This window comes from Brachyistius frenatus, unplaced genomic scaffold, assembly GCF_029030835.1.
Source record: "Brachyistius frenatus isolate BFR_SWC_R1_liver_20210118 unplaced genomic scaffold, ASM2903083v1 Contig_566, whole genome shotgun sequence".
Lineage (NCBI taxonomy): Eukaryota > Metazoa > Chordata > Actinopteri > Embiotocidae > Brachyistius > Brachyistius frenatus.
This window is the reverse complement of record NW_027211165.1, coordinates 14,189-42,022: the sequence shown is the minus strand read 5'-3', so window position 1 is coordinate 42,022 and position 27,834 is coordinate 14,189. Positions and strand designations below refer to the sequence as shown.

The following is a 27,834-nucleotide window of genomic DNA, read 5'->3' as shown; positions in this document are numbered from 1 at the left end:
ATAATCTGAACAAAAGTTATGATATTAGGAAATTAAATAAAATGTATCACTGAGGATTAGCATTAAAGGCAGCCTGGACTCACATCATGTCGGGTTCGATTGACTAATGGGCACAATGCTTTTTATAAAATTGGTCCAGTCGTGAGCGAGAGGACTTCAGCCGGCGGCAGCAAAACAGGCTCCAATGTAATACTTTGGGGCAACTGTGCCTTCCACTCAACTGCCACTAAACATAATTGTTTTTGCCCCGACAGACTCTGATTCCTAAAATAATTTTCAGACAAATTTATGGAAAAAATCTCCGACCAGGAGCTGAAGTTTAGCTCTGAATTGGTGAGCTGTTGCAGGAAAGACGAAACTTGAATGAAAGTTGGAGAGAGCAGTCTGTTGTGTTACACAAAGTGTAAAAGAGTTTAAAAAAAAAGGTGCAGAGACCTGCTGCAGAGTGGCCGTAATGTATTTAGTCAATACTACTGGCTCTTTGACTGCCCTGTAATACTTTCATGCAGACTGATGCACGTCAACAAAATAACGAGCTAACGTTGTCAGAAAATTCTATTAACAATCTGAATCAGAGTCTGTCAGTGGAAACATTCTCTGTTAGTGGACCTACATTGATGGGCCCTATTTGCCCCACAGCATGATGTTGCAGTTTGTTTGATGGCTGCCGGCTGAAACACTCACTCAATACTTGAGCAACTTTTTAAAAATAGATTGTCTCCAAATGATGAGCAAATAGAGTCCAGGTTAAGAAATAACATCATTCTCCTAAAACACTAAAAATCTAAAAACAAATTCCATGTCATTTTTTCAACCTCACTTCTAGAATATAATTTAGTTGGAAAGCCTGTGAATAGCCTCTAGTTGTACAAACCATCTGTGAAACGTCAACAGGAATGAAAGAACGAGAGATTGGCTCAATGTCCTGAAAGCATGTTCGTCTGGCTCCACTCTCACAACTTTCATTCTTGCCTCCATTTGTCCCTTCCTTCTTTCCTTATCACCTTTCCTTTCCCTTCAGTATGACTACCCTGGTGATAGGAGGTCCTTAAGCCAAGGATTATACCACCACAACTATCCCGTATCCCCTTCTATCCACAGTAAAATGGTATGTCCTGCTAATGTGCTGTCATGTGCAGTCCTGTGGTTTTAAGCTCAGTCTCCAGTAGTTGTGGTACTCTTTCCCCTTTCCTCTATTCGTCCTCATCCTGAACATATCACACTGTCTTGGCCTTTTCTGTCTTCTACTGATTTCTGCTCTCCTGTCACTAACACACCTCTGGGACCACTATTGTGTGCATATGTGAGTGGCTGTATGTGTGTGGGTTGACATGTAAGACACAGGCCAAACACAGGTGTGCCGAGGCCACGAGTACGTGTGGCCAACTTTGTGACAACAAACTCAGTAACAGTAAAAATAGCAATATAATAATGTAATCAGTGTATTTGTGGGTGTTTTTATTGCTCCCTTGAGGAACACATTTGACAGATGATTATGACACACTTGACAGTTAAAATGCTGTTTTTCATGAGCAACTGTGTTTCTTCAAAATGACAGAAACACTGAGGACAGAAAATAAAACTTGTCCATCCTCTTATCCCCGATAAGAGGAGCCACTTTATTCAAGTTAAATGCACCCAGGACCCTTCTGAGAAGATGGCTGTAGCGCTGTGTGACATCATGATGACATCACATGAGACAGGAAGTGTATATTAGTGAAAAGAAAGTACCTGAAGAAGACGCAGAGCCCCAGAACATGCAAGTAGCTGTGGACCGCCTGAGTGATTGGCGGGTTGCTCGTGGGCCTTTGCTTTGCTGCTGTCTTATCTGAAAGTCTTCTGTCTGTTCAGTATGTGTCTGTGTGATTTCCATGCTTGTCACTGATGCTGCTTGGCTCAGGAGGACATATTAGACCTTCAGCTCCAGCGCAACCTGGAATACCTAGACCAACAGGTAGGAGGACACACGTAAGGTAGTGTTTGCCATCACACACTGTTTCCCGGTCAGTGGTGGTGTCGTCAGTCCCCATATTACATTATTACAGTCTCTTTCGAACCTTCTTCTTATGGGATGCTTGTCTGTAAATTCGATTTAAAAAGTATGACGAGCTTCTCCTTACACAGTTGTAGCATTGTTCCAACCGTCCTGTGGCACAGGCTTGTTGTGAAGTCTCTGTGATCTGAGCTCAGTCTCCAGGTGCTCGAGGGAAGCCACCTAATTGGTGAAGAGCTCATCCTCAACAGCAAAAAGGAGACTTCTCTGTAACACATCGACAGGGATCATTAAAAAAAAATCATACACCTTGTTCCTTTAATGTGTCACATCCATAAAAGTGTGTATCATCATTTTTCCATTCATACTGTTACCGTAGTCGTGATTGTTTCAGGCATCAGTCAAATGACATAAAGTCATAAATCCTCCTGTTTCCTCCATCAGTCAGTCTGGTTTTAGACATTTTAAAGATGTGGATGTAACAACTGTGTTCAGATTACGATGACAGGCTCATGAGTACAACTTCCATTTCTTTTTGACTTTTTTTTAGCCAAAGTCCTGACATCTATTATGACATGTCTATTTTGTTCTTTTTTGTGAGTCGTGAACCAAAGGGCTTCTGTGACATTTAGAGATGAGGCACCATGCAGATGTGTCCGTCTGCCAACATGGAGTTTTTTTTAGGCTGAAGGCACCATGTTGTTCAGATTAGCGACTACACTTCAGTAGAAACTTCACACTAATACTTCTTTTCTTATAAATGTTCATCTTCAGGACTTTTTGATTAGATGAAGCTTTACTTTCCTCCCAATGAAGAACTAAATATAGATACTGAAATTGTGCTCAGTTAGTGTTCGGTGTTGATCGTTTAGATGATTTTTTCCATCTCCATTTCCATAGGTGCCTCCCTTCCACGATGTCTACAGCAGAGAATTACATCCCACGCTGAAGCTCAATGAAATTGAAACCAGTGTAAGATTCACACCTACATGAGCCACACTGTAACAGTGGAGCCTTTTAAACATGCTTGTCTGTCACTGAGTGAGTGATAAAGTTACACCATTATTCAGCTCAATGCCACTGCATCCTGTATCCTTTTCACATTAAAAGCTATTGTGTCAAATTAAAAGCCTTCCAGTGTTTCATATACGGTCCCGTCATATGTTCAGTTTGGACCCAATCTGGTTTCACTTAAATGAGCCAAAAGAATGTGAACACCTCTGTCTGCATGTTTTGATCTGCAGTCTCGGCCCTTAATCTTAACTTTGCAGTACACAATGATGTCTAAAGGCCACGCGGTGCCACACGGTCCTTATGTTTTATGCAGATGCTTGATCAACATCACTGACTGCCCCCCATGTGGGTTAACGTTCTGGTGTCAGATAATTGGAGTCCTCCACTGTAAACATGGACTCGCACACATACTTTGGTGTGCTCTCTTTCTTTGGTTCATGTTTCCTCCCTGTTTTTTTTTTGTTTTTTTTTACAAATACACCAGGTAACCACGCATTGCCTTTTGTCTCTCAGAAACTCTTGGGTCGACTATGTGAGCAGAACCGAATCTTGAAAGACCACGAGGCTGTCGTCCACAGACTGAGAATGGACAAGGTACATATTCCTCACTATATTATACCGTGTGTTTCAGAAAAAGTTTTGTGTTATTAAGTCAAGTCATCTGTATTCTTAAAACTTCTGAGCACAACAGTGATGGTTTGTTACAGTGGAGGAAACCTGTAAACGTTATCTTGTCTTACCATATGTAAGAAAATTAAAATGAATATTAAATGCAATGCGATCCAACAGGATTGTTTTCAATTGTTGTTTCAAGGCTGTACTTTGTGCTGCGGTTTTATGGGACCTTTTTACATTCAAGTATAGTAAACCTGAATACAAAGTGATGAGTTGAGAATCTGTACCTGATGCCATGTTTGCTTTTCCCAGGACAACCTGGAGGAATCCCTGATGGCAACTCATCAAGAAATGGAGCTCTACCACAAGCAGCCTTTAATCCTGGAGAAGCTGCAGTTCAAGAAGGAAACTCAGCAGAACCAGCTGATTAACATTCGAGGAGAGCTCTCACATGCCTCCAGCGTAAGATACTGAACAAACTGTAGAGAATCTTATCTGTGACACACACACACACACACACACACACACACACACACACACACACACACACACACACACACACACACACACACACACACACACACACACACACACACACACACACACAGAGCATTAATGCTTCCTTCCAGATGTTCAAGCTACCCCTGCCGTGTGCACTAATGCATCCCTGTACCATCACAGATGCTGGCTTTAGAACTGAGCTGATAACAAGCTGGATGGTCCCTCTCCTCTTTAACCTGGAGGATGCAGCGTCCATGATTTCCAAACAGAATCTCAGATTGTGATCCATCAGACCTCAGGACAGTTTTCCACTTCACCTCAGTCCATCTTAAATTAACTCGGGTCCAGAGAAGGCAGCGGTGTTTCTGGATCATGTTTCTATCTGGTTTCTTCTTTGGAGAGTTTTAACCTGCATTTGTGGACGCAGCGATGAACTGTGTTCACAGACGATGGTTTTCACAAGTGTTCCTGAGCCCATGCAGTGATTTCCACTCCAGAATAGTGTGTTTTTAATGCAGTGCTGCCTGAGGGCCCAAAGATCACCACCATCCAATATTGGTTTCCAGCCTTGTCCCTGGTTTTCAGAGATTTTTCCAGATTCTCTGAATCTTTTAATGATATTATGAACCGTAGACGATGAAATCCACTCATTCTTTGTAGTTTTACGTTGAGGAACATTATTCTTAGATTGTTGAACTATTTTCCAACACAGTCTTTCACAGAGTGGTGAACCTCTCCCCATCTTCACTGCTGAGACACTCTGCCTCTCTGAAATCATCTTTTTATACCCAATCATGTTACTGATCTGTTGCCATGGTAACCTGATTAATTGTCAGATATTCCACCAGGTGTTTTTTAATTTTTTTTTTTTTTTTTTTTATCTTTACACAACTTTTCCAGTCTTTTGTTGATCCTGTCCCAACTTCTTTGAGACATGTTGCTGGCATCAAATTCAAAATGAGCAGATATTTTTCATAAAACAATGAAATTTCTCCATTTCAACATTTGATATGTTGTCTTTGGTCTGTTTTCCATTAAATATGGGTTTATGTGATTTGCAAATCATTGCATTTTGTTTTTATTTACATTTTACCCAGCGTCTCAACTTTTTGGAAACAGGGTTATATGTTAATGTATGCATTATTTTGTTTGTTGAACTATGACATCAAAACCAAGGTACATACAACTATACATTTAGACACCTGCAAACAGGAATGATGTATGTAAAGCGAAGGTTGGACATATTCATTGAGTATTTATTTCTACCTCTCTTAGGCTTTAACCACCACTCGAATGGAGTTTGAAGCATTAGAGGATGAGGCCAACGCCATCCATGGAGATTTATGGGAGCAGCTTAATGCAGGAGTTCAGGTAAATGCCATCAGCCCTGTTTGTCCTGAAAGGCAAACTGTAAAGTTATTTATTTTCATATGAAAAGTCTTTCATGAAACAATGATTAAGACATGGTTCTTTCTTTTTTGTGTTCAAAATTTCATGAATAAAATACTATGAGGTCTTGAGGATGTGATGCAAATTAAAGGCTGTATATGTTTGTTCAAATATTCCAAAAAAGTCAATAAATTCATGCCATTACTTTTGAACATAACTGTAAATATTCCATCTACCTAACGTTTACAGGGAATCTTTTCTGCTAACAGACAGTAGTTGACCTTTTCTTGTCTTTTTGCAGAGTGAACTAGTTCGTAGACACATCCAGAAAGAGTTTTGGAGAGTTCAGGATGTATTAGAGGGACTACACAAGAACAATTCATCCAGAGGCACTGACACAGCCAAGCACAGAGGTAACACTTGAATTGGAAAATAATCACGTTTATTGTCTCCATCATGTATATTGTAATGAGTCCCTGCCACCCTCCCTCTCTCTCTTTTTCATGCACAGTGGCCAGCGGTGCATCGGGCTCCTTTAGCACCAATAGTCCAGCCAGTCCCCTGAGCTCAGTAAGCCTAACCAGCCCGCTCAGCCCCTTCTCCCCACTGCCCGTCTGCCAGACCTCCCCCACCAAACAGCTGGGCCCGGAGGTAAGCACCGGACACACCCAGCGGGGGACCCTCCCTAATCCAACACCCGGCACAGGCCTACGCTCAGAATCTAGAAACATCCCTGAAGTGCGTAGAAGATCCAAACCTCGTCCCATGTCCTGCCTGCTGCCTAATTTCCAAACTGAGCCGAAGCATAGCTGTAGACCTAAAAGTTATAGAGAAGCTGATGTGCCCCTGCATGCAGAACATATCAATTTCTATGGTTGTGAAACCCATGAATACATATTTCCCAAGTCCACTCTCACTTTCCAGAATATCAGGGAGTCTTTAAGGACATTAGACCCTGTATTAGAGGAAATGGACCAAAATATCAGAAGCAACTCAGAGTTTGAACCACATCTGGATCTGAACAGAGCCAGAGCAGAAGAACACATCACTTCCCTCAATGTACAATGCTGGGACTCAACATTCAACAGTCAACATTCTGACTCAGTCCAAACCCACTCTGACATTCAGGAAGTTAATTGGTTAACTTCAAATGATTGCAACAAAGAAGTCCAGATTGGCCTCAGAAAAGACGTCTATCCAGACTCCCATCCAACCCACTTCTCAGCAGGGTGCCACGCTGGCCTCACAAATGTGTCCTGCAACAGACACGTTTCTGTGCCTGAGTCACAGATCCTGCGTCTGCAGGACTCCAGTCAGACTGAAGTTTTGTCCTTTTGCTACAGCTCAGATCTTTACTCACAATCAGGCCCTTGTTTTAGAGGTGCTAGCCCTGAAAGCCAACACCATCCCCAACTAGCTCCTCAACCTTTCTACCATGCTGGGGCAGGTGGTCGACCGCTGACTTACCCCAACGATCAGGGGGAACTCGGCATGAATCCAGTGATCTGCATCATAAAACAGTCGGATCATTCAGGCAAAGTGTTCATGCAGACACATCTTTAAAGAAAATGATTTACTACACTTTATAGCTGACTGGTGATTTTACACTTCATCTGTTCTTTGGCCATATTTGTATGAAAATATTTTAAACATTTTATTTGGTGATTGCTAAAGATATTAAATCTGTTTCAGACAGATACTTGTGTACCTGGTAGGTTAGTGCTGCTAATGGCTAAGAAATCTATTGGCTTTAGTACCGACCTCAAAGCTGCAGCACAGTAAGGCCAATGACAAGTTTTATATTATATATTTTATATTACATAATACTATTGTAATGACTCTCACAGTGACGTGTTATCAGACAGTCTTTATGGACTGTGGACATGAGAACTCCCAGAATCTGCCAGGGTCAGTACTTCATGACCCTCATGGGTTTTCATGTCTAACTCCTCCACATGGATGAAGAGCCGTGTCACATGATCAGTACCATGAGTCCTTTCTGCTCTGCTTTCGTTGGCTTATTGTCTCTTCTCCTGATGTGCAGAACTCTCTCTTCTTCCTGTCCCTCCTCTCCTTCCTCACTCCCTCCTGCCCTTATGGTGATCTAGGAAAGTGTTCCCCCAAGGCCTCCCCTCCCCAAGTCCTATTACCCGTTGGAGCCCTCCCTTACCTTTCCTCCCTCCGTCCCCCCCCTGCCTTTTGACAGCACCGCCTGGCTACGTAGCTTGGGAATCGGTGATGGTTACCTTGATGGTGAAGATTGTCACATCAGAAAGGTATTTAGGTGCTTACCCTTCACCCTGTCCTAACTGTTGTCCACTGTAATCTTTTGAAAACATAATGTGGAGTCTTGTACGCCATCAAAGACCTCTCATCTCTACAAATTACACATTTGTCCTCATTCAAAGCTTCATTTGATCAAATGCACTCATTGCCTCTGTCTAATATGGAGACACAGGCATAATCAGTTTTAACTTATATATATATATATATATATATATATATATATATACACAGTGGGTACGGGAAGTATTCAGACCCCTTTAAATTTTTCACTCTTTGTTTCATTGCAGCCATTTGCTAAAATCAAAAAAGTTCATTTTATTTCTCATTAATGTACACTCAGCACCCCATCTTGACAGAAAAAAACAGAAATGTAGAAATTTGTGCAAATTTATTAAAAAAGAAAAACTGAAATATCACATGGTCATAAGTATTCAGACCCTTTGCTGTGACACTCATATTTAACTCACATGCTGTCCATTTCTTCTGATCCTCCTTGAGATGGTTCTACTCCTTCATTGGAGTCCAGCTGTGTTTAATTAAACTGATTGGACTTGATTAGGAAAGGCACACACCTGTCTATATAAGACCTTATAGCTCACAGTGCATGTCAGAGCAAATGAGAATCATGAGGTCGAAGGAACTGTCCAAGGAGCTCAGAGACAGAGTTGTGGCAAGGCACAGATCTGGCCAAGGTTACAAAATAATTTCTGCAGCACTCAAGGTTCCTAAGAGCACAGTGGCCTCCATAATCCTTAAATGGAAGAAGTTTGGGACGACCAGAACTCTTCCTAGACCTGGCCGTCCAGCCAAACTGAGCAATCGTGGGAGAAGAGCCTTGGTGAGAGAGGTAAAGAAGAACCCAAAGATCACTGTGGCTGAGCTCCAGAGATGCAGTAGGGAGATGGGAGAAAGTTCCACAAAGTCAACTATCACTGCAGCCCTCCACCAGTCGGGGCTTTATGGCCGAGTGGCCCGACGGAAGCCTCTCCTCAGTGCAAGACATATGAAAGCCCGCATAGAGTTTGCCAAAAAACACATGAAGGACTCCCAGACTATGAGAAATAAGATTCTCTGGTCTGATGAGACCAAGATTGAACTTTTTGGCGTTAATTGTAAGCGGTATGTGTGGAGAAAACCAGGCACTGCTCATCACCTGCCCAATACAATCCCAACAGTGAAACATGGTGGTGGCAGCATCATGCTATGGGGGTGTTTTTCAGTTGCAGGGACAGGATGACTGGTTGCAATTGAAGGAAAGATGAATGCGGCCAAGTACAGAGATATCCTGGAAGAAAACCTCTTCCAGAGTGCTCTGGACCTCAGACTGGGCCGAAGGTTCACCTTTCAACAAGACAATGACCCTAAGCACACAGCTAAAATAATAAAGGAGTGGCTTCGGAACAGCTCTGTGACCATTCTTGACTGGCCCAGCCAGAGCCCTGACCTAAACCCAATTGAGCATCTCTGGAGAGACCTGAAAATGGCTGTCCACCAACGTTCACCATCCAACCTGACGGAACTGGAGAGGATCTGCAAGGAAGAATGGCAGAGGATCCCCAAATCCAGGTGTGGAAAGCTTGTTGCATCATTCCCAAGAAGACTCATGGCTGTACTAGCTCAAAAGGGTGCTTCTACTCAATACTGAGCAAAGGGTCTGAATACTTATGATCATGTGATATTTCAGTTTTTCTTTTTTAATAAATTTGCACAAATTTCTACATTTCTGTTTTTTTCTGTCAAGATGGGGTGCTGAGTGTACATTAATGAGAAATAAAATGAACTTTTTTGATTTTAGCAAATGGCTGCAATGAAACAAAGAGTGAAAAATGTAAAGGGGTCTGAATACTTTCCGTACCCACTGTATATATAAAATACTGATCTCACGTCAGCTACAGAGCGTTTCAGTTCAGACTGCACTGCAGCTGCTTCAATATGAAGGGCCTCTCTTGCTGAGGATGAGCAGCACTGAGTACTTGATATGAGTCCTGGTAGTCCTTCTTGGTAGTCGTGATGTGCCGCCATACTGCTTCATACATGAATGAAACAGTCAGAGGTGGTACACAAAGATTTGAACTGACCACTTCCACCCTCCCTAATTCAAGGGTATCGTTGTTCTATTCACTCCTGTTTCACAAATGACTACAAACCTTTTTGCATCGGTTTTCAAGACAACTTCAGGCTCTCACAGAAATACGTCCATTTTTGGACTTCCTCAAAAGTTGTCCTCGTGAAGATAGTTTTCAGAGGGCCAAAGGGACAGTGAAGGTTTATCCAAGTTGAACTCCTCACAAAAGCTCAGTTAGAGAAACAAATGATCGCAGCTACTAAAGGAGCATGTTGTCCGTGTGATCAGGGTACACGTTTTAACCCGTCACTGTACACAAAAACCTGAACTGAGTTGGATCAATTACATTGGCAGTTTATAGTGCCAAACATAATTAATCACACGGCACTTTGCATATTAAAGTACACTTTGCATATTAAAGTACACTTTACATAGTAAAGTACACTTTACATAAAGTACACTTTGGATATTAAAGTACACGTTACATAAAGTACACTTTACATAGTAAAGTACACTTTACAGAAGGGCATGATCTGATGCACTCTACGTGACTAGCAGTTTTGGATGGAACTTTTCACCTCCTTCAGATTCCTTGTTAATGACCTGAAAAATAATATCTGTGTATTGCAGCCCAAGTTTGGAGAACAGAACAATATGAGTGAAGTGCAGGACCAAGTTCAGGACCGACAGTCTACCACCAATAAAGGTACATTCTAATGTTCATAAACCGACTGGACCAGTACATTTAAATGATAAATAAATAAATTTCCCCTCGGGGATTAATAAAGTGTATAAAATAAAAAAATTAAAAAAAATTAAAAAATAAACCCAATGGGGTTATGGGATTTACTGATGACACTTAAAATACTGACATTTGTAAAGTACAGATGGAAAAAATATGAGATCCAATTTAAAATTCTGTCCTTTGATGTGTGATTGTATCAATAAATCAGGTGAGACTTGCAGGACATGACTCATCGTGTTATCGTCTCTTCTGTCCAGTACTTCTGAACTTATTTCTCTTGTCTTTTGCCAGTTGGCATTGTTCCTCCTCGAACCAAGTCTCCCATTGATGAATCGTACCGGAGCTCTGCTGGAGTTTTACGGCATCATGCCAGAGTGTCTAACGGGATCTCAAGGGTATGTCGACCCACTTCAGAATATTACCAAATAATGTCCAGAGAGGAGAAAGAACATCGGGAGAGAAGACAGAGTTAATGACGTGCAAAATAAAAGCATATATAGTGAAAAAGAAGTCGAAGGCAGCACCAAGTCATCAAGTCATCAAGACATCATGTTTCCTGCTCCATGTTGTCACAGGAGCGTCCGAAGAGTGCCGTGTTTCCTGCAGAGATGAAGTCCAAGATGAGCGTAGAGGAGCAGAACGAGCGAATCCGTCGCAATCAGAGCAGCTCTGTCCGGGACAAGAGGCGGAGTCTAAACCTGTCAGGTGGCCAGTCTCCAGCCAGCTACAAAGTGGTATGATCAGACATTTTATAGTCAGTAGAGTCCAATGTGTTAACACATCTGTCAGATCACAGGTGAAGAGAAGGTAGATAGGTAGGTAGGTATTTACTTTATTAATCCCCGAGGGGAATTTTTGTTGTTGTTTTTTTTGTGTGTGATGGTCCGATCAGTTAGAGCTGAAAGGTGCAACTACTGCTCGTTAAACATGGAGGCATGTGTATGTATCATTTCAATGGTTAAATATTGTAAGAACTTCAGCCGCAGTAACAGTTCTCATCATTTCAGACCTTTATTTCTGTCCATCAACATTACACACTTTATATTTGTAATTTCAGTACATTCAGGTGGGAGATGGGAGGTGTAGTCCAACATGCGAAACTGTCCACGTTTGAATCTGGGAAACCTGTGAGAGACTGAACAGTGTGTGTGTGTGCGTGTGTGTGTGTGTGTGTGTGTGTGTGTGCGTGCGTGCGTGTGTGTGTGCGTGCACACACAGGTCCGAAGGCGGCTCACAGCTCATGAGATTGACATTAAAGACTTGGAGGCGGCGGTCCGAGGTCCGGGTCTGGAGTCCCCACGGGATGAGATCGCCCGTCTGAGACGATTACAGGTGGAACCCGAAATCTATGACATCAGCAGAGAGGTGAGATCAGACCGCCAACGCATCACTTCACTCTTTCAATTTGTACTCGACCATGATTTTTTTTCCACGTTTTGAGTTTGTTGACAGTTTGTTGAGTTTGTTGTGAGTTTGTTGAGCTTGTTGTGAGTTTGTTGACAGTTTGTTGTGAGTTTGTTTTGAGTTTGTTGACAGTTTGTTGAGAATTTGTTGTGAGTTTGTTGAGTGTTTGTTGATAGTTTGTTGTGAGTTTGTTGAGAATTTGACGGTTTGTTGTGAGTTTGTTGAGAGTTTGTTGTGAGTTTGTTGTGAGTTTGTTGACGGTCTGTTGTGAGTTTGTTGACAGTTTGTTGTATATCCATCACTATACAAAGAAATGTATGACTAAAAAATGAAACAAGATCATATGAAAATAACGAAAATCTTTTCTCTTTTTAAGAGGACAAACACGTACATCAGAAATATCCTGATAAAGTCTTCCTGGCTCGCTGTTTAGTTACTATGACAAGCATATTATTTGTTGTATCAGTGTGTCCATATATTTAGCTGCATCCTTTTTGTTCTAGCTGGTGGCTCCTGACAAGGTTGTGATCCCGGAGCGCTACCTGGATCCGGAGGACGACACTCCTCTGAGCCCCGAGGAGCAGAAGGAGAAGCAAAAGAAACTGGAGCGGATTAAGACTCTTATTGCCAAATCAAAGTAAAATTTGTAACTTTTTCTACATTTATAAGTCAGTTTTCTATGCTACTTATATGATGAACCCATATAGTAGGATGCCTTCTTTTACAACAAATCTGATCTCCAAACTATTTTCTGTGGGAACATATCACCCACTGCAACACTTTATTAATAGAACTACAAAACTCAACACAAGTCATCTCAGGGGACTGCACACTATAAGACCTCAAACCTTTAGAGAGAGAAACCATTCCAACATCAGGGACATGTCAAGGGAAAAAGTCTCCTTTAGTACGAAGCAGCCTCCGACAGAATCAGACTCAGAGGTGGGCGGCCGGTGGCCTCGGCGGGTCTGTGTGAGAGGAACGTAACAGTCAGGCTTTTCTATGTGTATTAAATACACTGAAGACTGTAAGAATTTTGACTGTTCTGCAGGATCTGTTTCACCACATTCAAAATGAAATCAGACCATAAGTAAGACCATAAGAGTTGTTCCGAAGCCACTCCTTTGTTATTTTAGCTGTGTGCTTAAGGTCATTGTCTTGTTGGAAGGTGAACCTTCGGCCCAGTCTGAGGTCCAGGATATCGCTGTACTTGGCCGCATTCATCTTTCCTTCAATTGCAACCAGTCATCCTGTCCCTGCAACTGAAAAACACCCCCATAGCATGATGCTGCCACCACCATGTTTCACTGTTGGGATTGTATTGGGCAGGTGATGAGCAGTGCCTGGTTTTCTCCACACATACCGCTTACAATTAACGCCAAAAAGTTCAATCTTGGTCTCATCAGACCAGAGAATCTTATTTCTCATAGTCTGGGAGTCCTTCATGTGTTTTTTGGCAAACTCTATGCGGGCTTTCATATGTCTTGCACTGAGGAGAGGCTTCCGTCGGGCCACTCGGCCATAAAGCCCCGACTGGTGGAGGGCTGCAGTGATAGTTGACTTTGTGGAACTTTCTCCCATCTCCCTACTGCATCTCTGGAGCTCAGCCACAGTGATCTTTGGGTTCTTCTTTACCTCTCTCACCAAGGCTCTTCTCCCACGATTGCTCAGTTTGGCTGGACGGCCAGGTCTAGGAAGAGTTCTGGTCGTCCCAAACTTCTTCCATTTAAGGATTATGGAGGCCACTGTGCTCTTAGGAACCTTGAGTGCTGCAGAAATTATTTTGTAACCTTGGCCAGATCTGTGCCTTGCCACAATTCTGTCTCTGAGCTCCTTGGACAGTTCCTTCGACCTCATGATTCTCATTTGCTCTGACATGCACTGAGGGCTGTAAGGTCTTATATAGACAGGTGTGTGCCTTTCCTAATCAAGTCCAATCAGTTTAATTAAACACAGCTGGACTCCAATGAAGGAGTAGAACCATCTCAAGGAGGATCAGAAGAAATGGACAGCATGTGAGTTAAATATGAGTGTCACAGCAAAGGGTCTGAATACTTATGACCATGTGATATTTCAGTTTTTCTTTTTTAATAAATTTGCACAAATTTCTACATTTCTGTTTTTTTCTGTCAAGATGGGGTGCTGAGTGTACATTAATGAGAAATAAAATGAACTTTTTTGATTTTAGCAAATGGCTGCAATGAAACAAAGAGTGAAAAATTTAAAGGGGTCTGAATACTTCCCGTACCCACTGTATACTCCATCACCTTTACCAAGTCAGACCGGTATACTGCCAATGGATTCTAATTGTTTATGCAGTTCATAAATCTCCAACTCAGAAAACAGTTCTATAACTTTTAAAGTATACTGAGGACCCTGGAGGGGTTGTCTAGTTCATTAAAAACTGTTTATTCAACAAAATAAACTGCTTGCTTGCAAAATAGATTCAGACACAACTATTCATCAAATCCATTTTAATAACATAAAAGACAAAATGATACTGTATGCAGATGACAACATTTTATGTTTGTCAGGTACAACACAATCATTATCTGAGCGAACCATGGTCCTCTGTTTTTCTTGATAATGTTTTTTTTACTTAATCTTTTTCTCGCTGACAGTTTGCAGAACGTGGTTCCTCTCCTGGACGGCCCGGTGGAGGCTGGAGCTTCAGCCAACTCCCAGCAGCAGCTGCAGGAGCAGGAGAAGCGTATTGAGATCTCCTGCGCTCTGGCTGCTGAAGCCTCTCGTCGCAGCCGCCTTCTCTCTGGTGAGGACTGTCTCTACATGGCACCATCACAGAGCACCTGACACGCCATGGTACCTCCTCTCATCACTACGTCATGATTCAACCACCTCACACCTAAAAGCTCATGCTGGGCGTTGTGTTGTTTGAACCAACACCTTCAATAAAAACCCGAAGCATGTAAACACTGTTAAGTCAACCGGTTGGATGGATTCCAATATTTTTGGTGATCCCCTGACTTTTTATCTTTCTCCGTCATCAGGTCTGCAATTAAAGTTTTCTAAGGTTTTCTTTCGGAGGTAACTCTTGAAAAATAACTGACATGTTGTATTACCAGTTTAAATCCAACTGACAGCTCGACAGCTATTCTTCTTTAATAATAGCTCAAGTACCATAACACGAAAGAAAATGGATCCTTAAGCTCCTTTTACTTGACTCAGGATACTTTTCACTGCGTCTCAATTCAACTCGTAGTTCAGGATTGCTGAAGACTGAAGAGAAGTCTAATCTGGACGTGTTATTTAAAAGATAGATGGTGATCCTGGGAAGCAGTCACACTACTTCGCCCACTTACTTCTCCCTTTACCTCCTGGTTTTGATTTCCATTTTGTCCCTCTGTTCACCCCCACTCCTCCCACCTCACCTTATCCCAGCCCAGTGCGCCTCCAGTCCCCCCACCTCCCCGACCAGCCTGGTTCCTAACCCTTCCTCTTCTGACTTTCCCAACTCTGCCCACATCATGAAGGTGTAAGTCTTACAAGGTGAGTCTCTGTTCAGAACACCACATTCACCAGTCCCCTTCAGCCCCAATGTTTTGATCCTGTGCTCACTTCACTCTCCAGTTCTTCTCTTGTGATATGACATGTTTGACAGATAAAGGTTTACAACGGCAGTCCTCATGTTTATGTTCAAAATAGCAAGCTTGCAATCGCAATAATTATTGCAAAGTTAACCCATCTCAATCAATCAATATTTGCAGGAGCTGGAAAACGCAAAGCAAAAAGCCTTTCCAAACAAAAGTTGCTTTGTCAATCAAACTGGACCTTCATTTTTACATAAACCTCTCCTTGAATTATCAGAACAAAGTGCATGCAGCAGGAAGTGACAAGGTTTATGGGAAATACAATTTCCTGATTTTCTTACGAAGCTCACGTGGTTCTCGCTGCCTCCCCATCACCCAGAATCTCTCCTCCCACATGACAGCTTGAACCGGTGTCAAACACACCGCAATTAAATGAACCGTTGCACTAAACCCCCACACATGTTCACATCACTCCTCACTGCCACATGTTCAATCAAAGCAAGATGTTGTCCCTATGCAGACTTAAAAGAGTTGATGGTCCAGATGTTGACAGTGTTTGGGTGTCTTTGTCAATAAAGGCCAGCTGCAAACACCGTGGGCCTTAGAGGGTGTGCAGGTATTCATCCCCTTTGAGTGTTCACCAAATGCATTGAGGCAGTTTGGCATCTCAGGAGTTCGGGCATCTGGACCCTGGACTACCTGGACGGTCTGTTGATTCAGGCAAACTGGGATTGCTGCGCCAGCGTTCCTGCTGCTGTCGTATTTATAGTCGATATCATAAAGAGAAAAGTCAACTAACTTCCAGTTAGTAAGTAAGTTCAGAACATCTGAAAAGAAGGAGGTGAATAAATATCAACCTTTGTTTTTATTAGGTATTAGTTGAACAAAAAAACTACATTTCTTTTCCTTGGAGTTGTTCCCAGATTCCCACAATGATTAACCCCCAAAATCACTTACAATGATGAAAATTGCATCACAATGTTTTAGAAAACTGCTGAAAAAACAAGCATTTCAATCAAAAAATCACAAAATAACTGAAATCGTGGTAGGGACTGGATGATGACCCATTTTGGACCAAGTGCTCCCTCCAATTTGTTGCATGATTAAATAGAGAAATTTTACTAATGAATATTTTTTTGTGAACCATAGGCTAAAATCTACCTTTTGCGTATTAATACAAAAAGTCGTACTTTACTGGTTAAAGCTAAGTCATTACTAGCATGGCTTGTAAATTTGTGATTTCATTTGCAGGATAGTCAACAGCATTCAGTCACGAGTTGTCTTCGTATCTTTCTCTGTCTTTCTCTGCATCTTTCAGTTCAAGCTTTGGCTGCTGTGAAGTTTGATGGAGCATCTTTTTGAGGATTCACTGCAAAAACGTAAAGGATGCAACAACAGCATTCAGAGCTGTCATAGGAAGTTTCCAGGAGGCAAGAGCAAGTTTAAAACTCAAAGGGAAGCTAACAAGACTTGTGAGCTCACTCCCCCAAACTCCACCCCATCCCCCGCTCCCACTATGTCTGACCCTGTAGCACAAAGGAGGGCTCCACATCTCTTAGCAGCTTCCAGCTGTGTCATATTCTTTTATAATTTAGCTCAGGACATATTCTACAAAGTAGAGATTGCTGATGAACTACACTGACTCTGAGATGCTTAAAATGTCAGTGAAATGTGGTTTGATATGAACTATCTCACAAGGGAATACTGCGTCTGAGAGGCCCAGAGTGCAGAAGGAAACAAGTACAACGATAAATCCAGAGCGTTTGGGATGATGTCAGGTGAATTTCAACGACGTTGAAAATGCTTCTGGACACTAAAATCCGAAAGGGAATGTTTGTTATCATCGTATCTCCATGAGAGCACCAACCAACCAAATCACCAGTGGCGTGAGGCCCAGCGAGGATTGGGTCGAAGGGCCATGGGTATTAACCCTCGCTAACATATTCTGACAAGTGTGAAGCCTCTCATCCTTTGTGAGATTCTGACAACCCTCCTCCTGAACTCACTGTGATACCATCTCCTACTCCCATCATACTCGTACACAATCGTTAGCTTTACATACTTGGATTAGGCCGAATGTGCCCATGTCACCTGGATCATGTTTCGCTTGAATGCATCATACATCTCTCACACCAACACGCCGGAGCACTGAGTTTGTTGTGAGGCAGAGATGAAGCTGAAAAGCATTACATAAATCATGACCTGTATTTTGACGACAAAGCCTTGTCCTACATCAGAGTCAGAAACATGAATCACAACGCTCATCCTCACTCTATAATTCAGGCTCTACTCGGTACTCTGAGTCACTGAAGCTGAACCTTGGCCTCAAAATCTAAATTCAAGAAGTAATTCAATGAACAGCTAATACTAGCTGAGCTGCTCTTGGAAGTAACCGAGCTACTTCCGTGTTGTTTTGACTTCACCGTAAACCTTTTCTACCGGTCGAAATAATATCCCTCATGTCATCTACAGTATTGTTAAAGTTGGCAAAGACTTTCTCCAATCTCTAACCGTCCACCAGTGGGGAACATGGGACTCCTCCACCACTCTGACTTCTGCACTTCACTGCCCACTGATGACTTATGAACCTCACATTCTTTCAATGTTTTGGCACACAGACACTGAGCGTGCACGGTTGCATATTGATGTGATTCATTGAAGAATTCCTTCATATAGAGGGACATGATCACCTCACCACCAACTGCGTGCTCCTGCATTTGATTAAATATTTCATTGTAGAAGTTGGCCCAGTGACTGTCCACATGTAGAGGTGACGTACGTTGGGGAAGCATTATAAATGGTATGCTGTATGTGGTAATTAAAAAATAGAAGTGACCTTAGAAGACCAGTTAGCTAATGATGCAGTCACTTGTGAGGAATTATATACTGGAAAATACTGTTATGGAACATATTCCAACGACATTTCATCCAATTGTGCAGTGCCATAAGCTTGAAACATGCGTTTTATATGTTTTATATGTTGTGATATATGGACATACTGTGTAATATACAGTCATGTGAAAGTACATCCCATATATGATCAGTTGTCTTCTTCACCTATTTGGACAAACAAACAGGAACACCTGTCCCAGCTGACTTTGGGCGATGGCAGGTTACACCTTGGACATATATGATGACTGATCTGTTCTTTATTCATTTAAATTATGAAAAAAATATTTAATTTTATGTGTCATTTTTTTTTAGCATATCATCTTTCTCCAAAGGCTACAAAAAGCCTACAGATAGAGTTTGCTTGTTCAAATACGCTGAAGGCAACAACTTCCCTGGGATGTCCTTATTTCGTCAGCGAACTCAACGTACTTACACGACTGATATGACATACAAAAGACTTTCAGTCTGTTGGAAATGCAATGATTGATGGGCCAAGATTATCATGTGGAATCAAATTTACCAATATCAAAAATTTAAATGATACATTTTGAAATGGGTGTATTATTTTCATATTGTAAAATGAAGTTTTTTTTTTTTTTTTAGCATACTTTTTGTTTTAACACTAAAATGCTGAAAACAACCATTCATTGTAAAACAAGCCTCTTCCGGTCTTTAGTCTTTTAGAACACTTTTTAAACTGAATGAGTATCTGGCTGCTGGAGAGCTGCTACAGCAATCTGCTGGATTTTAAGAAATTGTGATTGGATTTTATTGGTGGTCCGTTAAACAGATCCAAAATGCTTTCTGAAAACAGTTCTTTTTAATTCCTTAGCAGTGTTTAAAGTGGAAAAAAAAAATCAGTGCCAGTGCTCCCTTTATTGACATTTTAAGGGGCACCGGCCGGTATCGGTAAATCACAAAGTTTTACCTTCTCAATTACCACACCAAATAAAAAATATTGCTGATGTTCGTCAAGTAAACTTATTTAATTAAGGGAACAATCATGTCAGGTGAGGAACAAGACTAGTTCAAAACCTCGTATATGGCTGAACCATGAAACGCTGGAGGGCTTTTAATTTAAAACGAGGGCTTTTAAATTTGGAATAGATACAGGAAGTTGAGGCATTTGGCCGACCAATGGTGACTGCAGTCGTTTTCTTGAATGAACTCTGGATGTCAGAAGAAATAGTTGACAGTTAAGTTGTGATATGTGATTAAATATTTGATGGTGACATCACAGTGTTTTCGGTCAAACAACACTGTTCTTCATCCTGAGGAAGATGTTCACTTTCTAACACTTTGTTCTAGGGTTGAACTGAATTGCAGCGGCAGCACTTTCTGCTGATGCTAACGTTACATCAACAGGCTGCTAGCTGTGGTACTAATGGTAGCTTGCTGCTGTGGTTGGGTTGGATTTGTCTTTCGAAGATCTGCTGTGTCATCATGTGACTGTGTTACTGTTGTCTCTGTTCCCTGGTCGACAACACTGTGAGGTTCATGTAAAGTTACTCAGACTAGCTGCCTATAGAGAAAAACAGGCACGTGGAAACAGGAAAAGGTGATTGTCACGTAGTAGTTCATTCAGGGCCATTATGATCCACCCAGATAACCTGATATGGAGAGGGCAGAAAAAAGTGAAGCTTGTGATGAGTGCCGATACGCAGGAAAAAGTCAGACTGCACCAAAGAATAAAATGTAAAAGTGATGTCACTGCACACTGATGAGTACGAGCCCGCTTCCAGCGCTGCACCTCAGGAAGTCCTCCGTAATATAAAATATCCTCCATAACATAAATAATAGACACTTGGTCTGAAATAACGGTTTTCACGGGACAAAAAAAAGTTTTGTTCACGTCCATTATTGCAGCTTCCTACAGATTTAAACTCTGTGACCACACACATTCAGTCTCATAACCCCCCCGCCCCCAACCTCTACCTACCTAACCCTTAAACCAAGTGGTCATTCTTCACTTTAACAGTGTACATCATGGGGATTTGCTTTTTGACCCAAAAAAGAGGCATGTCCCCACAATGAGACTGTATGAACACACACACACACATACACGCGCACACACACACACACACACACACACACACACACACGCATATAGACACACGCGTACACACATACACACACACACACACACACGCACACACACACACACGCACACGCGCACACCCCATCCTCCCCTTTGTTGTGTGCTGTATGTTGATTGTGCTCTTTTTGCCCTTTCAACACACTTCAGTGTTTAAGTGACCTGTTTGTAAAGAGTTTGTCCACCAGATTCTGAAACAGTTTGTTCCAGAAAATGGACTTTTATGCAGAAAGAAATGAACAGCTTTCACAACGCAAAAACAAAACATGGATTTCAGAAAATACTTCTATTTTTTTTCCTATTTTAAGTTGTTTTTTGAAAAGGGAATACATTCAAAAGAGGTGGTACATATTTTTTTAGATGCATGGATAAGATGACAGGTTCAATTTTTACACTCAATTTCACATTTAGCATTTTTCACAAATAAGATTTGTTTTATTGTTAATGCTCTCAAAGATTGTTTGACGGAGCAGAACATAGATATTTTTGAATTAATAGGAAAATGGTGTGTTAAGAAATAACAGCCAAAAGGCGGTGTCCAGTATTTGATACTAGATGTAGCATTTGTGAATGGAGAAAAATACAGAATATATACATTATATACATTGCTCAGTGTATATAATATTTTTAATTTCAGTTTCAGTTTATCTGCTATCACATGTAACTCTTGCTACTTTGAGCAAAATAGACAAACTGCGTGAACTATGCAAATGATTAAAATGAGACAAATAATTTGCTTGCTTTCAGAAAACTTTGCAATAAAGTGAATGTACACACATAATGTGTTTCTGTAGATGCTTATGAAGTCATGCCAGTATTTTGTATGATAAAACATGTCTCACTGTCTGGAATGATGATATATTTACTGCTGTTATTTTAATCCACTTGTTGATAAAGAAGTTCACTGCCAAAAGACTACTGAGGTTAATAGTTGAGCCTGTTCGATGGGCTCCCGGAGGAGATTTGACAGTCTTTGTTATATCAAACTGTATGTCTCAATGAATAAAGTGCAAAAACAAAGAAGCCTGGATTCTTTCACATCAAAGCTTCAATGAGGAAATGAATTTGAGATCATAATGATTTACATGTCCCTCTGCTAAACTCTACATTTTGTGGGATGGGCATATAAAGTAGAAAAGCTAAAGATTTCAGATGGAAATTCTAAAAAATTGGGGCGATTCAAATAATTTCATTCGGTTTAATTATCGTCACTGATGGTGTAAATAGTACATTAATAGATTCAGTACATGTAATTAAATATGATGATCAACCCATGATTTTACACCCCAATAGGCTGACATCAGAGGGTCGTCAGCTGATGCTGTTCACCTGGACCTGAGTGTTCAGTCTGTTTCTGTCCTTCCTTTGTTATCAGTCTTATTTGGTGTTTGCACTTTGAACAACTCCACAGGACAAACATTAACTCACTGCTTGATTATGCTGATTTCATTCCATTCTTGGTTTGTAGAACTTTTTTTCTAATAAATGTCACTTGTTTTAAGTGACTCTTGCGTGGACTCCCTTCTGGTCACAGGTCCACTTTCAATCTTTTGATTTTTGGTTTAAGTAAGTTTCACATACCAGGAATTTGTTTTAACAATGAAAGCAGGAAGAAGAAAAAAAACAGGTAACTGTGCCCGTGTGGAAAAAAAAATACAATGGACACAAAAGGCAGGTAGTTTAATACAAAGATCAGATTTTACAAAAAATGACAAAGTACAGGAATATATACAGAAATCCTGTGTTGATATGCAATGATCCCAGTTTGAATTGTACCTACAACGATTAGAGTCTCTGAGTCGTTGTAGGTACAATTCAAACTGGGATCGCGTTGTTGATGAGGCTGAAGTCGAGAAGAAACTGTTGTGGCATGAGGTTTGGATCAAGATAGATGGAGTGGAGGGATTGAAAATGTTTCTCTGTGGAGAGGGAGCGATCAGTCATGTTTTTCCCACTCACTTCAGTGTCCTGCAGGTTGCAGCCGATCAGCCTCTCAGCAGAGCTAATGATGCACTGCAGTCTGCACTTGACTGCAGAAGTGATGGAGGAGGGGAGTAATGTGTAGAGGTGCTTCAACATTTGAAGATGGAGTCTCTTCAGCTGCTTCATGAAGTTGATCTTCTGTTGAATCGTCTTAGTGACAGGATTGATATTCTACTCCCACGTGATGATGGTAAAGTTTTATGTGTCAATTAGGAAGTCTCACTCAAAGAGGAAGTGAAAAGAGGTATTCTGCAGCTTTCAGATCATTTTCTGCTCAAACTTCTCGGTGTACTACCTCGTTTCCCTTTGTGCAACTGTTTTCTTTTTGAGGGACCAACTGTTGATTTTCAATACTGATATAAATGTTGTTAAGTTAAAGTTGGAACTTTAATGCAATATTTTTTTTTAATTTAATGTAGCTAATGGTTGTGAATTTAGTTGGTTTTCCAGGTTTTTACTATTTAATTAAAGACAGACACATTTGAGCTGCAACAGCCATGTTCAATGTGTACTGTAATTCCACGAGCCACAATAAAATGGGCCATTAGTTGTAGAAATATAGTGGAGGAATCGTAAGTCCCAAACTGAAAATAATTAAGTACTATGTAAGTGTACATGAGCCCAAACAAAAGTTTAGGGATAAAATGTCTTTGAATGCCTGATGACATTGCTGAGTGCTCTGGTTAATGTTCACCTCGCACACTGACAACATCAACGCACAAAGGTCACAGCTCAGATATGAGTCACAACGAAACACAGCCGGCCAGTAAGAGGAGAGAAGACGTGAGGGATGACCATGGTGGCCATGACAGAGTTTCAGAGTAAGTTCCTCTCTTGCAGTGTGAGCTTGTAGAAAACAAAGATGTGGAAGTGTTGCATGTCGAGGTAAGACAACAGGATGACCAGACAGTAAAGTATTTAGAAAATGTATTTCCTCAGTCCCTTTCAGTTTAACCACTTCAGGCACTTATGAGCGCCACCTATTGAGTTTGAAGAGCTGTGCTTGTGTGCTTAAAATGTCTAAAAATAGGTCCTGGGGATGGTTCCAATGTTTGATTAATGAATCAAAAAGTTCTTTGGAAAAAGGACCTTCAATGAAAAAGTGATGTTTATCATGAATGTTACAGTTCACTGCAGTGACTGTAAAGAAAGCTTCCCAGTGCTGTGCTTCCCTCAGTACACTCCCATACAGTACTCTCACATGTTAGTACAATTAATTATGTGGTTGTTGAATTGACATATTTGTGTTTCAAATCAAAGACTGCAGTTCTGCCTTTACAGGAAGGAACCACAGCATGTGATGAATGCATCACCTGCCAACAAATCTGTAGCTTTAAATATTTTACCAGAAATGAATGTTTTCTGTCTGTCTGAGGCTCATTCAACTGAGGGCTTCTGCCCAGCAGCACTACGGTGATATTCAGTGAAATTTTGAAGTTTTCACGATAATTCAACAGGAAGAGTGTTGAATTTACAGTCGGTGAGCGGCGGACTGCAGGGGAACGTTTATAGTGAGTTTGTATTTAGCGGTGGAGCCAGCTGGCTCTGACTGGACCTGAGGGCAGGTGAGGTAGTAGGGAGACATGGAGAGGGAGATGAGGAGGCACACAGGGCACCCTCTGGTGGACAGAGTCAGCGGCACAAGGGAAAAAAAACAATAGATGAACTGACCAGAACCATGAACTTCGTGTTGAACGGTGCCACTGCTGGATGTAGTCCCCAACACATGCACTACTCCATCCCATCTGAGAAATAAAAACTATTGACATGAACCATTTTAAATTGGTGAGCCTGCTGTATTTAAACAGTGAAATTGTACATATGTTGTTTCCAAAACTTTACACAGATTCATGTCAGAAACCAGTTATAGTTTCAACAGACTGATTTTTGTGTTTCACCAAATTTGCTGATAATGAGGAAAAGTATGGGATTGTCAAACCTTATCGTTGAAATCACAGCTATACATTCATCTATATTCTACTATGTATGTGACATCATGTATGAAGCTGCATGTTAGAACACGGTAGAGATCAGATCCTGATTTGAGAGTAGATGGTTGTGAAAACAGACTTCACTAAAATCTACTCCTGAGTTTTACCATCTAGAGCCAGCTGTTCGGCCCGGGAATCACTGTGGTGTGTGCGTTACCTGTTGGTGTGTGCGTTACCTGTTGGTGACTTTGAAAAGTTGGAGGATTCACCGTTATGACACAAAGTTACATATTTGTAGATGGATTCCCCTAAAATATCTACAATTGAAACACTTGCATTGTTTTTATTATAAAGCACAAAAGCATCTAATTTTGACTCACTCTTGCTATAATTTTCTGACTTCTGTGTATGTTTGCCTTTCAGAGATTGGCATTGGTTTGATGGGATTCAGTTTGTTTTTTCTGCTCTTCGGTGTGCTGCTGTACTTTGACTCTGTCTTGTTGGCCTTTGGGAATGTGAGTAATCTTTTGTTGTCACATACATCTGCTCACTATCAGCAGCACACCTTTCGCTGGCTGATGTCCACATTCAGAGACCAAAACCTGTGTTCACAAATGTTGGTGACAATTTGATGAGCAACCTCATTATTACTTACAGCCAATTCATCTATTGTTCAAAACAAAGTACTGACTAGATCTGTAACTAGTAATTCCAGATGTCAAATAAATGTGTGCAGTGTACAGTGTACAGTTTCCAGTTGAGTAAGTAGCCTACGTTCCAGAAGTATTTATTTTATTGGGCTTTTAACTTTCATAGCTTTTAATCATGTAAAATACCAACCTCTTCATTAAGGAATTTAAATTACAGAATCTGTTTTCAGCTAACAAATACACAATGTAAGACAATTTTAGATTAAAAAAAAACAAAACATACTTCAAATATCACTTTAAATTAAAATAATGAAAGGTGTCAAACTGTTTTGTATGATCAAAAATTCTGAATTAGAGGAGAGGTGCCAAATAAGACATTTTACAAATGTCAGGATGGTAAATCCTCTAAAGTTTTGTTGTCCCTGTAGATTCTGTTCCTGACGGGTTTGACATTCATAATCGGCTACAGGAGGACAGCACATTTCTTCTTTCAAAGACACAAGTTTCGAGGTAGTTTTTTTTTCCTGGGAGGCGTGTCTCTGGTGCTGTGCCGTTGGCCAATCATTGGAATGCTTGTAGAAAGTTATGGCTTCATGCTTCTATTCAGGTAAGACTAGAACGGTTATTTCTGAGACTGAAAGATGAGGGTTCAAATAAGATTTTTGTCTCTAATAATACAAATAATCGCTAGTTTAATTTTGGAACATCATTATATGCAGTTAAATTTATTAAACCAAAACCAAAAGTTGATACAACCCGGTTTCCCAAAAAATTGGGACACTGTGTAAAATGTAAATGTAAACAATGTGATGATTTGCAAATCACATAAACTCAATCAAATAAAATTTGACCAAAAACAACATTAAATGTTTGTTCACAACAGGTGTAACTGATCTGGCATTTCAGCCATAAAACTGTCATAAACATGTCAGAATGGAGGCCATGATGCAATGAGTGGTCTTCCTGTGACACATTTTGTTTCCCTCTGTAGGTCCTTCTTTCCCGTGGCTGTGGGATTTGTGCTGTCAGCTGTGAATATCCCTTTCCTCAACACAGTATGTTTGTTATGGCTTCAGCCAATTAACACTTCATAAATTACATTTGAAATAGTCAGTGCAGGAATTTGACAGACTTTTTTTTTCTGTCAGTTTTTCTCCAGCAGCTCCTCCATGGTCTGAGCAGAGGAAGATGTTGCAGCAGTGAATGGATGGATTGACTGTATTAACCAGAAGCTGAGACCTGATGAGTAACAGATCAGTAGCTGTAATTTATTTAGACCTGGGAGAAGAATATATTATTTATCAATTAACTGAAAGCAGTCATAATAATGGCTGCTTAAAAGTTACTATAACATAAAACCAATATGAAGAAAAAATGGTTGTTGAACATTGCTTTTAATCTATTTATGTCAAACATTTTTAAACCACTGAAAGGGCTGATGTTTTGTTAAGAAAAATATGTTTTACATATTGTATCATGTCCTCTGTGTGTTTCTGGGACCATCATTCTATATGCTACAAAAAAAGATGATGATGATACATAGGAACTGTTGAGCCTCATAACTTCTTAAATATGTCTCACTGGTGTAGAATATGAGCAGATCACCATCATTAATTTTTTTTTAACCCAGACCGTTATCTTTCCCTAACCAAGTTGTTTTTATTAAACCCATTCAGACTTACCATCGTGATGTCACACTCTAAAACAAAATCATTTTATCACACAAATGATCTCAGAGAAATACATGAACAGATGAAGGGTTTTCTAATCAATTGGTTACCTGTGGTTATCGGCCTATAGATTGGTGACTTGTGTAAAGGTTGATAAAAAGAGCCAATCAAAAGATGTAAAAGAAAAAAGATTGTCTCAACGCACAGCCTTAAATAGCTTCATTTGCTTTACCAGTCAAGCAGTTGTACCAGGTTTCTAAAGAAAAAACATCTTTGTATACTTGTTAATAAGAGGGTATAAAGACAGATATTTCTCTGACGCACTCGATGCCCAAACACATGGATTGCTTTCTAATATTTCGTCCCTTGGACCGGGACAGCAGAATACTGAGGCAAGTTAGCATCCAGCAGCTCTGAGATGCAGAGAAAGTAACTCAAACTGGCGCCTTGCATGCTAAGCATGCTTAATTGTTGGATGAAGATGATCAATGAGTTCCAGATTCAGAGATTTCTTTCAATATATTAAAGGGAACACACAAAAACAGCTGCTTAGTCTAAATGAGGATATTTATTGAATATTACTAATGCCAAGAAAAAATGATATGAACAGTTATTTTGTCTTCTGGATTGTTAATAACATGAATACAATTTCTGAGCTTAAAGTGATGGTTGGAGCGTATTAGCCTATTAAAAACTGATCTGTTTCCTGAAGTAAGTGAGAAATTAAGAATTTAGGAATTTCGCTCCGGTTACCTTCTCTAGGCTTGAGACAGGAATTAAAAGGTCCTTATTATCATTATATTTGATACTGTGAACAATAACAGAGTTTATTTCTCATCCACTATGACTCAAAATTTAAATACTTGTTGATGTCAGATGCACAAAACACTCTGAGATCATCTTATTAACAAATATGAGTAATTAAGACACGGGGAGCTTAATTATATTTGCAGCGCTTTTAAACATTAATTATACGTTAAATTTATAAAAGTTTTATGTATTTACATGACAGATAAACAGAATAAAACTTGAAAACATGGGATGAGTGTAAAT

General features: G+C 40.5%; 2 protein-coding genes across 5 annotated transcripts in view; both read left to right on the top strand.

Annotated features, from left to right (window-relative positions):
- Nucleotides 1-22,052, top strand: part of plekha6 (pleckstrin homology domain containing, family A member 6) — a 28,151-nt gene extending 6,099 nt beyond the window's left edge. The window contains exons 5-21 of one of the 4 annotated variants that reach the window (XR_011310335.1): nucleotides 1,022-1,108; nucleotides 1,901-1,954; nucleotides 2,894-2,965; nucleotides 3,521-3,601; nucleotides 3,935-4,084; nucleotides 5,399-5,494; nucleotides 5,814-5,925; nucleotides 6,024-6,163; nucleotides 7,621-7,788; nucleotides 10,494-10,569; nucleotides 10,900-11,003; nucleotides 11,184-11,342; nucleotides 11,827-11,973; nucleotides 12,516-12,649; nucleotides 14,634-14,782; nucleotides 15,417-15,519; nucleotides 16,879-22,052. Coding sequence is in view for 3 of the 4 variants with exons in the window: in XM_069688337.1 (XP_069544438.1) it covers nucleotides 1,022-1,108; nucleotides 1,901-1,954; nucleotides 2,894-2,965; nucleotides 3,521-3,601; nucleotides 3,935-4,084; nucleotides 5,399-5,494; nucleotides 5,814-5,925; nucleotides 6,024-6,163; nucleotides 7,621-7,788; nucleotides 10,494-10,569; nucleotides 10,900-11,003; nucleotides 11,184-11,342; nucleotides 11,827-11,973; nucleotides 12,516-12,649; nucleotides 14,634-14,782; nucleotides 15,412-15,509 (1,827 nt within the window). In the remaining variant the exon portion in view is untranslated. Of the gene's footprint in view, nucleotides 1-1,021; nucleotides 1,109-1,900; nucleotides 1,955-2,893; nucleotides 2,966-3,520; nucleotides 3,602-3,934; nucleotides 4,085-5,398; nucleotides 5,495-5,813; nucleotides 5,926-6,023; nucleotides 6,164-7,620; nucleotides 7,789-10,493; nucleotides 10,570-10,899; nucleotides 11,004-11,183; nucleotides 11,343-11,826; nucleotides 11,974-12,515; nucleotides 12,650-14,633; nucleotides 14,783-15,411; nucleotides 15,520-16,878 lie in introns of all 4 variants that reach the window. The other 3 variants (XM_069688337.1, XM_069688339.1, XM_069688338.1) reach the window with 3 other exon arrangements.
- A 1,244-nt stretch (nucleotides 22,053-23,296) lies between these two features.
- Nucleotides 23,297-26,773, top strand: golt1a (golgi transport 1A). Its single transcript, XM_069688335.1, has 5 exons — nucleotides 23,297-23,351; nucleotides 24,885-24,976; nucleotides 25,540-25,718; nucleotides 26,103-26,166; nucleotides 26,260-26,773. Exons 1-5 carry the CDS (start codon nucleotides 23,321-23,323, stop codon nucleotides 26,287-26,289), a joined length of 396 nt encoding a protein of 131 aa, XP_069544436.1. The 5' UTR covers nucleotides 23,297-23,320; the 3' UTR covers nucleotides 26,290-26,773.
- Nucleotides 26,774-27,834: the final 1,061 nt, after the last annotated feature.

Coding starts and splice junctions, on each gene's coding strand:
- golt1a (XM_069688335.1), top strand. CDS start 23,321: ATGACCATGGTGGCCATGACAGAGTTTCAGA. Junction 24,977..25,539: donor TCTTGTTGGCCTTTGGGAAT/GTGAGTAATCTT, acceptor TTGTCCCTGTAG/ATTCTGTTCCTGACGGGTTT. Junction 26,167..26,259: donor ATATCCCTTTCCTCAACACA/GTATGTTTGTTA, acceptor TTTTTCTGTCAG/TTTTTCTCCAGCAGCTCCTC.